At 33.0% G+C, this 11,598-nt stretch overlaps 1 protein-coding gene across 2 annotated transcripts; it reads left to right on the forward strand.

Annotated features, from left to right (window-relative positions):
* Positions 1-3,192: 3,192 nt before the first annotated feature.
* On the forward strand, positions 3,193-11,510 carry LOC132625855 (aspartokinase 2, chloroplastic-like). Of its 2 annotated transcripts, none has more exons than XM_060340448.1 (14): positions 3,193-3,358; positions 5,778-6,309; positions 6,573-6,655; positions 6,758-6,798; positions 6,910-7,064; positions 7,890-8,039; positions 8,147-8,242; positions 8,328-8,444; positions 9,203-9,322; positions 9,419-9,511; positions 9,604-9,726; positions 9,936-10,052; positions 11,013-11,075; positions 11,162-11,510. In XM_060340448.1, the coding sequence occupies exons 2-14, from the start codon at positions 5,923-5,925 to the stop codon at positions 11,315-11,317; spliced, it is 1,701 nt and encodes a 566-aa protein (XP_060196431.1). In that variant the 5' UTR covers positions 3,193-3,358; positions 5,778-5,922; the 3' UTR covers positions 11,318-11,510. The 2 variants fall into 2 exon arrangements, with proteins under 2 accessions (XP_060196431.1, XP_060196432.1); XM_060340449.1 differs by having other exon boundaries at positions 9,604-9,720.
* The last annotated feature ends 88 nt before the right edge of the window (positions 11,511-11,598 follow it).

Raw genomic sequence — 11,598 nt, forward strand, 5'->3', positions numbered from 1 at the left:
AACTTTTTTGGTATTCACCAACCTAGGCTAAGGTCAATTTCATAGCATTTTAGTCTAAGTCTATACAATCACTACCGCCCACGTTTTTCGCAGTGGACTGACACAGAAGAATTGGGTGCGATGTCACTATTAACACGTATAATGACAAAAGCTGCATTAAATAAATTATTGAATGCATGACTTATGTATATTAGAGCCCATTAATATTCCATCAATTCCATTTTACGTGATCTAATTACTATTTCGTAGAGTCAAAATTTCTCTTTAACTGCGATTTATCAAATAGATTTTTAAATATTTTGAATTTTAAATGATTATTACGACTTATAGTATTTTTAGGTAATTTTTGAATATGTAAATTTTAATTCAAAAAAGATAATTTTTTGTTCCAGTTCACATTAAAAAAATAATTAATTTAAGCATTATACTTCGAATCAAGTCACATAGAATGAAACAGAGGGAGTATATCTTTTTTTTTTTGTGAACTTGTTACAAAAAATATTTCTTGCATAATCTTGCGAGTGATCTGCAAATGAGTTTAAATTCAAAACATAATTTCTAAATAGAGAAAGACATCATTTCCCCTCTAAACTTGGCCGCATAACTCACTTTAGCAATTTAACTTTATGAACGTTTATATACCTCTTTAAACAACTTTCAAGTGAATTTTGTTCAACCCGCTCTTGCCCAAATCAGGTAAAAGGTGGATATTGTTGAGTCACTCGCCTTCTAATTCGTCCACGTCATTTATTTATTTTTAATTAATTTTGTCCAAACTAAAAAACAATTTCCCTTCTTTCTTCTTTCTTCTTTCCCCAGTTTCTTTTCTTTTTCCATATTCATGTCAGCTTAGAGTTGTACTTTCATGGAAACCAAGTTTTCATTTTTTCATAATCAATCCAATAATTCTCAAAATAATTTCAGTTTAAATTTCTCACTACAAAATAGCTCAGGAAGAGCAAACAAATCCAAGAAATTAGACTCATATGAACAACACCCAGAATCATTCGTAAACTAATTTTACGTATATAAATATAAATATTTATTTATAGTATATGTAAGATATAAATGGAACGTAATTGTGGTGAGAGGGAGATATTTTTTTGAGCAAAAAAGTAGGAAAAAAATCAGTTGGTTTGTTAGTGCTAGCCGTAATGGAGAGTAATTTGTTATGGTTCTAACTCTTTAACTGCTACTGAATGTTAATTAAATAATTATGCTAACATTTTGTAATATATTTGTATAGTTACGTTTTTTTCCCTATAAAATTTGACCACCATAATTATAAAGAAAAAGGCAAAAAAGATATAAGAATTCCTCAAACTAAACATACCCAGTACCTCAATTGCCAACAGCTCAAAATTCCCTGCCAACTAAATCCACATATAATTAAAATCCATCAACAAATTTAATCTCTTTATTTGTGTCAAATCAAACCCATAAATTAAATCTATATACAAAGAAACAAAGAAGAAGAAAAAATGGTGGGACTTGTTGAAGTAGAACGCAGAAAGAGAAGGGAAAAGAATAAGAAAGAAAAGGAAAAAGTTAATTTAAAATGGAAAATAAAATATTAAGAAAATCTTAATATATCATCCAATTAGAAGATGACATATGTACAGTTGGGACCACTTTTAGCGTTATTTTTTCCCTTTCACACGCTTTTAAGAAATTGATTACACTTTCTTACCACGTCACTCATTAAAGCGGTATTTAATTCATTTGAAAGTTATTTAGGAGACATATAAACGTCCGTAAAGTTAAATTGCTAAAGTGAGTTGTGCAGTCAAGTTTAAGGGGGAAATGATGTCTTTTCTCTTCTAAATATCGTAAAGAACAAACTTTAATCATTAATTTGTCAAAACAACAACAAATTCGATGCAGCTTCCACTTGATTTAAACTCACTTCAAATTCGAGATCTTAGACCTGTTTTGTCAAGCTTCTTCAAAGCATTATACTTGAATTGATGTTGATTCGAAGAAACAATGTGCTCGTCTCATATGATGTTTGTCAAAATTAACTACAGATTAAATAAAATTTTAAAATTAAATACGTATCAAAATAACAGTAATCACTTGCAAGTTGCAATAATGACGGAACCAGTGTAAAAGCAAAACAAGTAAGACCCGTATGAATATGAATCTTTTTTTCAATCTCTTTTAAACAATAATGTTTGGTTATATATTGGATTGCTTTTTAAAAAAGAAATTTAAAGATGAGTTTCAAGTTTGAAAATATGGTCGAAATGTTTTCACTCATAAAACTTCTACTACTATATTTCAAGTTAAATGTATGTTCAAATATAACTTCAACTTTCAATTTTTTTTTTTTAACTCTTTTTCAAATAGTATCTTTTTTTTTTTTTCTTTTCTTTTAAGTATCACATTTTTTATGTCCAACCGACTACCTTAAAAAAAAACAGGATGCGGCGATCAATAAACCAATCTTTCTAGGAGATATTAGAGGTAGTAAATGGCCCCTCTGATAGATGTTTATATGGAGAAAATGACTTGTAAATGTTTTTTCCACCACACTTGTTGATCAAGTGGTCCTTAATAGGGACGGAATTTCTACGCTTGAAAAGTTCAAACGGATATTTTAATTATTAAAATAAGTAGGCGTTTGGCTCATCAATTTTCAGTCGTGGTTTGAAATCATGGTTTGAACCCAAATCATCCAAAAAAACATGGTTTCAACTTTTTTTTTAAATACAAAATTTATCCCATAAGTTAATGTTTTGTAAAAAAAAAAATCCATAAGTTGGTAAATATTTTTAACAATTACCCCCATCAATCATTTACCAATCTCATTAACTTCCACCAACCTTTATTTATGTCTACCAACCTTTAATTTATGTGGAAAAATTATATTAAATAGTAGTTACATTACTATTCATATTAAATTTTCGATTTTATTAAAGTAATGTTTGATTAATTGATGTTGTATTTTTTAGAAAAGTCTTCTAGTAGTTTACTAATTTTGTTATAAACTATGATTTGCTCATTTGGTAAGATTGTATAAGAATCGAGAATGTTTTGATAGTTTTCATGGCTAAGAGAAAATATTGTCATTTTTCTTTTGTAAGACAATCATAAATTTGGAAAAAGATGTACTTATATCAAAATTAATTATTTTTAAATAAAAAGAAAAAACAAAACTATACAAGACAAGAAAGACCTAAGGACATACATCAGTGAAGAAATATTACAAAAAATAGAGCCGCCAAAGTTGTAACCGCGTCCACTAACCTTCTCTGGCCCTTCTTCTCTTCTCTCAATAGGGTTTTTTGACTCCATTTACACATTTTCATTTCAAGAAATAGCCACAAATAATCTTTTTTTTCTTTTTTTGAATCAGGTAAGCCAAATGGGGTTTTGATCCATTAAATGAAATGATATTATTTGATCTTTTGCATTGTTTATATTTCTGTTATGTGATTCTTGATTTTTTGCATCCTTATTTTTCAGCTAATGTGATTTTGGGGTTTCAAATCAAGCATTTAATAATTAAATGAAATGATATTATTTGCTCTTTTGCATTGTTTATATTTATTTGTGTGTGATTCTTGATTTTGCATGCTTATTTTTCAGCTAATGTGATGTGGGGTTCTTTTAATTGTGTTACAGAACAAAAATTGAAGCTTTTTATGTATTTCTGTTATGTGGTTTTTGATTTGCATGCTTATTTTTTAGTTAATGTGATTTGAGGTTCTTTTAATATTGTTATAGGACATTCTTGAATGAAGTTATAAAGCTTTGATTTTGCATGCTTATTTTTCAGCTAATGTGATGTGGGGTTCTTTTAATTGTGTTACAGAACAAAAATTGAAGCTTTTTATGTATTTCTGTTATGTGGTTTTTGATTTGCATGCTTATTTTTTAGTTAATGTGATTTGAGGTTCTTTTAATATTGTTATAGGACATTCTTGAATGAAGTTATAAAGCTTTGATTTTGCATGCTTATTTTTCAGCTAATGTAATGTGGGGTTCTTTTAATTGTGTTACAGAACAAAAATTGAAGCTTTTTATGTATTTCTGTTATGTGGTTTTTGATTTGCATGCTTATTTTTCAGCTAATGTGATTTGGGGTTCTTTTAATATTGTTATAGGACATTCTTGAATGAAGTTATAAAGCTTTGATTTTGCATGCTTATTTTTCAGCTAATGTGATGTGGGGTTCTTTTAATTGTGTTACAGAACAAAAATTGAAGCTTTTTATGTATTTCTGTTATGTGGTTTTTGATTTGCATGCTTATTTTTTAGTTAATGTGATTTGAGGTTCTTTTAATATTGTTATAGGACATTCTTGAATGAAGTTATAAAGCTTTGATTTTGCATGCTTATTTTTCAGCTAATGTGATGTGGGGTTCTTTTAATTGTGTTACAGAACAAAAATTGAAGCTTTTTATGTATTTCTGTTATGTGGTTTTTGATTTGCATGCTTATTTTTTAGTTAATGTGATTTGAGGTTCTTTTAATATTGTTATAGGACATTCTTGAATGAAGTTATAAAGCTTTGATTTTGCATGCTTATTTTTCAGCTAATGTGATGTGGGGTTCTTTTAATTGTGTTACAGAACAAAAATTGAAGCTTTTTATGTATTTCTGTTATGTGGTTTTTGATTTGCATGCTTATTTTTCAGCTAATGTGATTTGGGGTTCTTTTAATATTGTTATAGGACATTCTTGAATGAAGTTATAAAGCTTTGATTTTGCATGCTTATTTTTCAGCTAATGTGATGTGGGGTTCTTTTAATTGTGTTACAGAACAAAAATTGAAGCTTTTTATGTATTTCTGTTATGTGGTTTTTGATTTGCATGCTTATTTTTTAGTTAATGTGATTTGAGGTTCTTTTAATATTGTTATAGGACATTCTTGAATGAAGTTATAAAGCTTTGATTTTGCATGCTTATTTTTCAGCTAATGTGATGTGGGGTTCTTTTAATTGTGTTACAGAACAAAAATTGAAGCTTTTTATGTATTTCTGTTATGTGGTTTTTGATTTGCATGCTTATTTTTCAGCTAATGTGATTTGGGGTTCTTTTAATATTGTTATAGAACAATCTTGAATGAAGTTATCAAGTTTTTATCAGCTTTTAGGAACAATGGTGTTTGTCATTTTTGCCAAACGGGTTTTTGATTTGGATTTCAAATCAAGCATTTGATCATGTTATGAGATGATATTTATAAGAAATGTAGAAGTTATTTTGTTCTTTTTTGCATGTTTTTTATGTTTCTGTTATGTGATTCTTGATTTTGTATGCTTATTATCAGCTATGGGATTTGGGGGTTCTTTTAATAGTGTTAAAAAGATCGAGAATGCCGTGTTTATGAGCATTTGCGGAATAACGAATACAAATGCTAATGAAACCTTTCAGTTTTATATCATTTTTAAAGATTTTGAGATTTCATATTCCTGAAATTATTGGTTTTGTTTCTCAAAATTTTGACTTTGATACAAATATTTCACTACCACACAAAATTATTCCATTTTCCTACCTAGTACTAATATTGGTTGATGTAATTTATATATACAGATAGTTTCTTTACTCTATTAATACAGTATCAAATTTTAAGCAGGAAGATATTCGAACAGGTTAAACTCGTCTAATATATAATTCAAATTAGCATCCATTTCTTCATATTCTGTCGACTATGGTTGTACAAAGTTAAATGGGATGTTGGGATTATTGTTTCTATAAATGGGAGATCTTGAGTATTGTTTTTCTTATGCTAGTTTTTGAATTAGCCTTATGTCCTTGCTGATTTTTTGCAGGATTGCTTGATTGCTCGGTTTTACGAATATAGCAGGGGGAGCTAATTAGCTAAGTTAATTGGCTCTCTCTGCTTTTTTGCAAAACCTGAATCGCTTCATTCGTCGAAAGAACATCTTTTTTTGGAGATTACTTAGCTGATTCGTAATGGCAACATTGTCACATTTTTGTGGGGTTAAAACTCCCTACTCTTCTTTATTCAAAAGAAGCATGCAATTCCCACAGCTTGATTTTGCGGCTGTTGTCCCCTTTGCTTCTGCACCTAATAAATCGGTGAAGGCTTCTTGTTGTGAAAGAGTTCAGAGAGTAATATGTAAAGCACAAGGAGCCGATAAAATTGATCCTATAGAGACCAAGAATGAGTCTTTTGGTGAGGTTCCTGGCGAATTGACATGCGTGATGAAGTTTGGTGGTTCATCAGTAGCATCAGCGGAAAGAATGAGAGAAGTAGCTGATCTAATTCTTAGCTTTCCGGAAGAGAGACCTGTTATTGTTCTCTCTGCAATGGGAAAAACAACAAACAACCTTTTACTGGTACCGCTTCAAAACCTTTATAAATGATCTTTGAGCATGTAGAATGTGTGTAAATTATAGGGCTGTTTTTTTTTTTTTCCACTTTGGCCCGTCGGCCAAAATCTATAAGGGGCGCTAGCCGAAATATACAAAACCTATACACTGATTATGTATATTTATAGTTAATATACAAAATCTATACATTTGTTCAGTATTTTGTAAATTTGATCATCGAAAGACATTGGACTGTAATTCTCTAAATTATATGTATGTTTGTATTTCAGGCTGGTGAGAAGGCTGTCAGTTGTGGGGTTTCCAATGTTTCTGAACTGCAAGAGTTGACTTGTATAAAGGAGCTCCATCTTAGGTAAAGATGAGATCCTTTCATTACGAATGTTATTTTGTATCCAGGATCATGCTTCATCAATTTGATCTATGCTAATTCCTCATTTTTATGTGCCTCACACAGGACAATAGAAGAACTTGGAGTAGATAGTTCTACCATTTCAAGTGAGTGATTAGTTTGAGCTCCATTGTCATGTTGGTTCTGTTCCTATTTGAAAAAATAGTATTCTCAAATCTCTTTTTGATTGGGCCATATCTTATTGGGAAAATTTGCAGAGCATCTACTCGAACTGGAACAACTTTTGAATGGAGTTGCTATGATGAAAGAGTTGACTCCACGAACAAAGGACTACTTGGTCTCCTTTGGAGAGTGCATGTCCACAAGACTATTTACAGCATATCTGAATAAACTCGGTGTCAAAGCGCGCCAAGTATGTACCTTTTTGTCTTCTGCTATTATTTAGACGAGGACCTTTTTTTTTTTTTTTTCTCTCTATCAATTTGTTTTTTCTGATCAGTAAAAAGATTATAACTTCTTTCTCTGGCTATTGATGATGAATAATCTGATGTTGCTGGAAAAAACATTTCAGTGACTGATAATTTCCTCAGTGCCTCGTATTGTTAGACGCTAAGGACTTTTTAGAGTTCTTCCTTTGTTGCATATGAAACACAAAGCTAAGCATCAATGGAAACTGCTCAGGCACAGAGACCTGAAAATTTGGTGTTCGTTTCAGCTGTCAATTACACCATTTGTAGAGTTTCTAACTTCTAATATACAATAAACTGATATAACTATATTCTTGGAGTTTGATAATTGCATATTGCGTTCTCTGGCTCTTTATATCCGTGGAATTTTTTACCACAGCAGTTCATTTGAAAACAAAGCAAGGAAATCTTAATGTGGTTACTTAAATTTTAATAATGAATCAATAGAGAAAGGAGAAATTCTCCAGGCGATTCCAACCTTATGTAGTAATTATTATTTTTCTCTCTTAATCTGGAACTACTTATTTGACCCCTTTTTGTCATGCTTTTTCTTGAGCTGAGGGTCTTTAGGAAACAGCCTCCCTACCTCCCAATGTAGGGGTAAGGTTTGCGTACACTACCCTCCCCAGACCCCACCTATGGGATTACACTGGGAATGTTGCTGTTGTTGTAATCTGGAACTGCATACTGTTAACTTCATGCATCTTATTTTCTTGTTGGCGCCTCATGTATGAAGGTTCTGATGATTTCCTTTTGAGTTTCCTCTGCAGTATGATGCATTTGAGATGGGTATTATAACAACTGATGATTTTACTAATGCGGATATATTGGAAGCAACTTATCCTGCTGTCGCAAAGAGATTAACTGGTGATTGGACGAGTGATCCTGCAATCCCTATTGTCACTGGGTTTCTGGGAAAGGTGCTTCTTTTTCTTTTTTTAATTTCTTCATGCATTTATTTTTGGTTGCTTTTCCTCAAGAGTTAGGAGCTCCTGAATGACAATGATCGTGTTTATCCGATTTGAAGGGCTGGAGGACTTGTGCTGTGACTACACTAGGTAGGGGTGGTAGTGACTTGACTGCTACAACAATTGGTAAAGCATTAGGATTACGTGAAATTCAGGTTACTACTTGGTCATTGAATCTTTAATATACTATTTTTATTAGTTGCTGCCTAGATCTGAATATCTTTGTCGTATTACTGACAGGTTTGGAAGGATGTTGATGGTGTTTTGACATGTGATCCGAACATATATCCACCTGCAAAGAGTGTGCCATATCTAACTTTTGATGAGGCAGCTGAACTTGCATACTTCGGCGCACAGGTATTGTTAGTTGTTTCAGAAATTATTTTGATCCTGGATATGCCAATTGTAGCTTGTCTTAGTAGTTCCCTAAGGGTCTAGTCTAGTGGTCAACAAAGTGGGTTGAGAACCATGAGGTCTCAGGTTCAAATTCCGGCGAAGTCAAAACCACCAGGTGATTTTTTCCCATCTGTCCAAGCCTGGATGGACAGAGTTATCCGATATCTGTGCTGGTGGGAGGTATCAGCCCAGGTACCCTGTGATATTAATTGAGGTGCGCGCAAGTTGGCCCAGACACCACCGTTATATAAAAAAAGTACTTTTACTCTTTTAGACAAGCTAGTTAGTCAAGAAGTTTTTCGGAGATCCTCGCTTTCTGAGTGAAGAATTTATAACCATTCAGGGATGTAGTTCTTGCCATTGGATAGAATATCTCGAGTGGTAAGAGCAACTTTACACCATTTTGTCCCTTTCACTCATCAGCCCGATCTCAAGAGTCATAGTTTGTAAAATCAAAAGAGTCCATTGTCCCTGAAGCCATAATGTAATAGGTGACACATTTAACTTGTCTATAGAACTTCTTTCTTGACCAGTGTATTTGACCATTTGATGTGGCATTTGGTGGGGGAGTTTGAAAAGGATTACTGTATTTAAGTTGCAAATGCTCTATAAACAATTGTTAAAAGGTTCAGGCAATCTGTAGTTTAATTGAAAAATATTAAATCAAGGTTAAAAACCCATGAAATATTTATCTTTTGTTCTCCGAAATGTTTCTACAGGTTCTTCATCCACAGTCCATGAGACCTGCAAGAGAGGGTGATATTCCTGTTAGGGTTAAAAACTCATATAATCCTAAGGCACCTGGTACTCTCATCGTTAAAACAAGAGATATGAGTAAGGTTAGAACTTCTTCTTCTCCTTTTTTGCCACTAAATCATTTATTTGCAGAAATAATGAAAAACTAACTGGGTTTTCTTCTGTCTATGCTTGCACAGGCGTTACTTACAAGTATTGTTCTGAAACGAAATGTAACCATGTTGGATATCGCGAGTACCCGTATGCTTGGTCAATTTGGTTTCCTTGCAAAGGTAGTAGTAGTCAAATTAGCTTTTATTACTTTGCCCTGAAGTCACTTTTTAGTACCTTTTTTATAAAGATCTTTTATTACTTTCGTGTTCAGGTTTTCTCCATCTTTGAAGATTTAGGGATATCTGTCGATGTCGTTGCGACAAGTGAAGTTAGTATTTCCTTGACATTGGACCCATCAAAACTTTGGAGTAGAGAACTAATTCAGCAGGCAAGCGTACGATTTTCTTAATTTAATTTATTCACGGCATCAACAAAATTTCAACTATCCAGTCAACACAATCTATTTTCAAGTGTTCACTATCAGTTTTCGAATTGTCTCAACTCTCGTATCCTCATATGTTCCGTACATGAGCCTGATTTATTTGTTCATTTTAAGGTGCTTTCTAGTGGTGTGTTTTAACATTTAGTTACTGAATTGCGCAGGAGCTTGATCACGTTGTAGAAGAACTTGAGAAAGTTGCAGTTGTGAATCTACTTCAAAACAGATCAATCATCTCTCTGATTGGGAACGTCCAGAGGTCCTCCTTGATTCTGGAAAAGGTGCTTTGAGAACGCTTATTACTGACCTTTATAATCCTCGTGGACATTTATTGAGTGACCAGCAGAATTTCCATCTGTTTATTATTCCAGAAGTTGTTTCTGTAGTATAGAATACTATTGCATGGTTACTTTAGCTAATGTGCTGCATGCTCTAATATGCTGTCTCAAGCTCACTTGACCTAGTTATACTGTAGTTCATTTCGACTCCTGAAGTAGTCTCTTTGCATGATTTATTAACCGGAGTTGTTCCTAGCACCCAGGGACAGCTTAATGGTCAATAAAAGTGGGTTGGGAACTATGAGGCCTCAGGTTCAAATCCCAGCCAAGACAAAAACACTAGTTGATCTCTTCTCATCTGCCCTAGCCTTGCCTTGGTGGACGGAGTTACCTGGTACCTGTTGTTGGTGGGAGGTGACAGGTATCCCGTGGAATTAGTCTATGTGTGCGAGCCGTATGACGCGAGAGTGTCATGTATGGTTGGATTCCCAGCATCTCGTGGAAAAAGAGTATGTCATGTAGAATTTGAAGAAGAATATTTGACTTTCATTATTTTGATTTCATTTTTTTAATTCTAGTAGCGTGACTATGATACTATTGACATTTTTGGCCCTGTCATGAATCACCTGGTTGTAGCCATGGTTTACCCAGCAGTGCTTCGTATCCTAATTGCTCTTTGTCTAAGATTAGCACGGGGCAATAGAAAGTGCTTTTCCTCACTGTAGAACCCAGACTGTACGAGGATAGAAAGACTCAAGTTATCAAAACAAAAACAAAAAAGTTAACCAGAATTCCTAGTGTTCAGTGTCTGATTCTATCAGTTGTATATTCTTTTAGGTGTTCAGTGTTTGGAATGCTGTTACATGGCACTTGCATGCAAGTTTCTTTTGCTTTGACATCATTATCATCTTCTTATTGTCTCCACTTTACTGACTGTAATTTTATGTGTGCATTGGATGACAGGCTTTCCACGTTCTGCATACAAATGGGGTCAATGTTCAAATGATCTCTCAAGGTGCATCCAAGGTAATCTACATTATTCCATTCGGAGCTATACGTAAATTTGTTTGTGCTTTCACAATAACACTAAACTTTTTTTGTCTGATACACAGGTTAATATCTCATTGATTGTAAATGACAATGAAGCGGAACGATGTGTAAGGGCTCTCCACAAAACCTTCTTTGAGAGTGACCTTTCTGATCTGGTCTGGGAAAATCGATCAGGAAACGGCTATGTTTCTACTCCCTTGTCCACATTGGCCAATTGATTTGCTGCAGTTTCTCCGTAGTATGATTGTTTTTCCAATAATTTTATAGAGGAAATTAACGAAATTTTAGTAGTAGTAGTAGTAGTAGTAGTTGTGCTTTTACGGCGAGTGGTGCATCTTTGTCTTTGTAACTTTATTATTTGTAGCAAGTAGTTATATTCTATGATCTATCTACGTTAGCTTTATTATTATATCTTAATGGAGCAAATTAGCTTACAATGCAAGGAAAATGTGTACAAGTTCTGCAAAATGTGCTACTCATTTTGTTTAGCCAATTTAGT

The sequence above is a fragment of the Lycium barbarum genome, chromosome 2 (assembly GCF_019175385.1).
Source record: "Lycium barbarum isolate Lr01 chromosome 2, ASM1917538v2, whole genome shotgun sequence".
Taxonomy (NCBI): Eukaryota; Viridiplantae; Streptophyta; class Magnoliopsida; order Solanales; family Solanaceae; genus Lycium; species Lycium barbarum.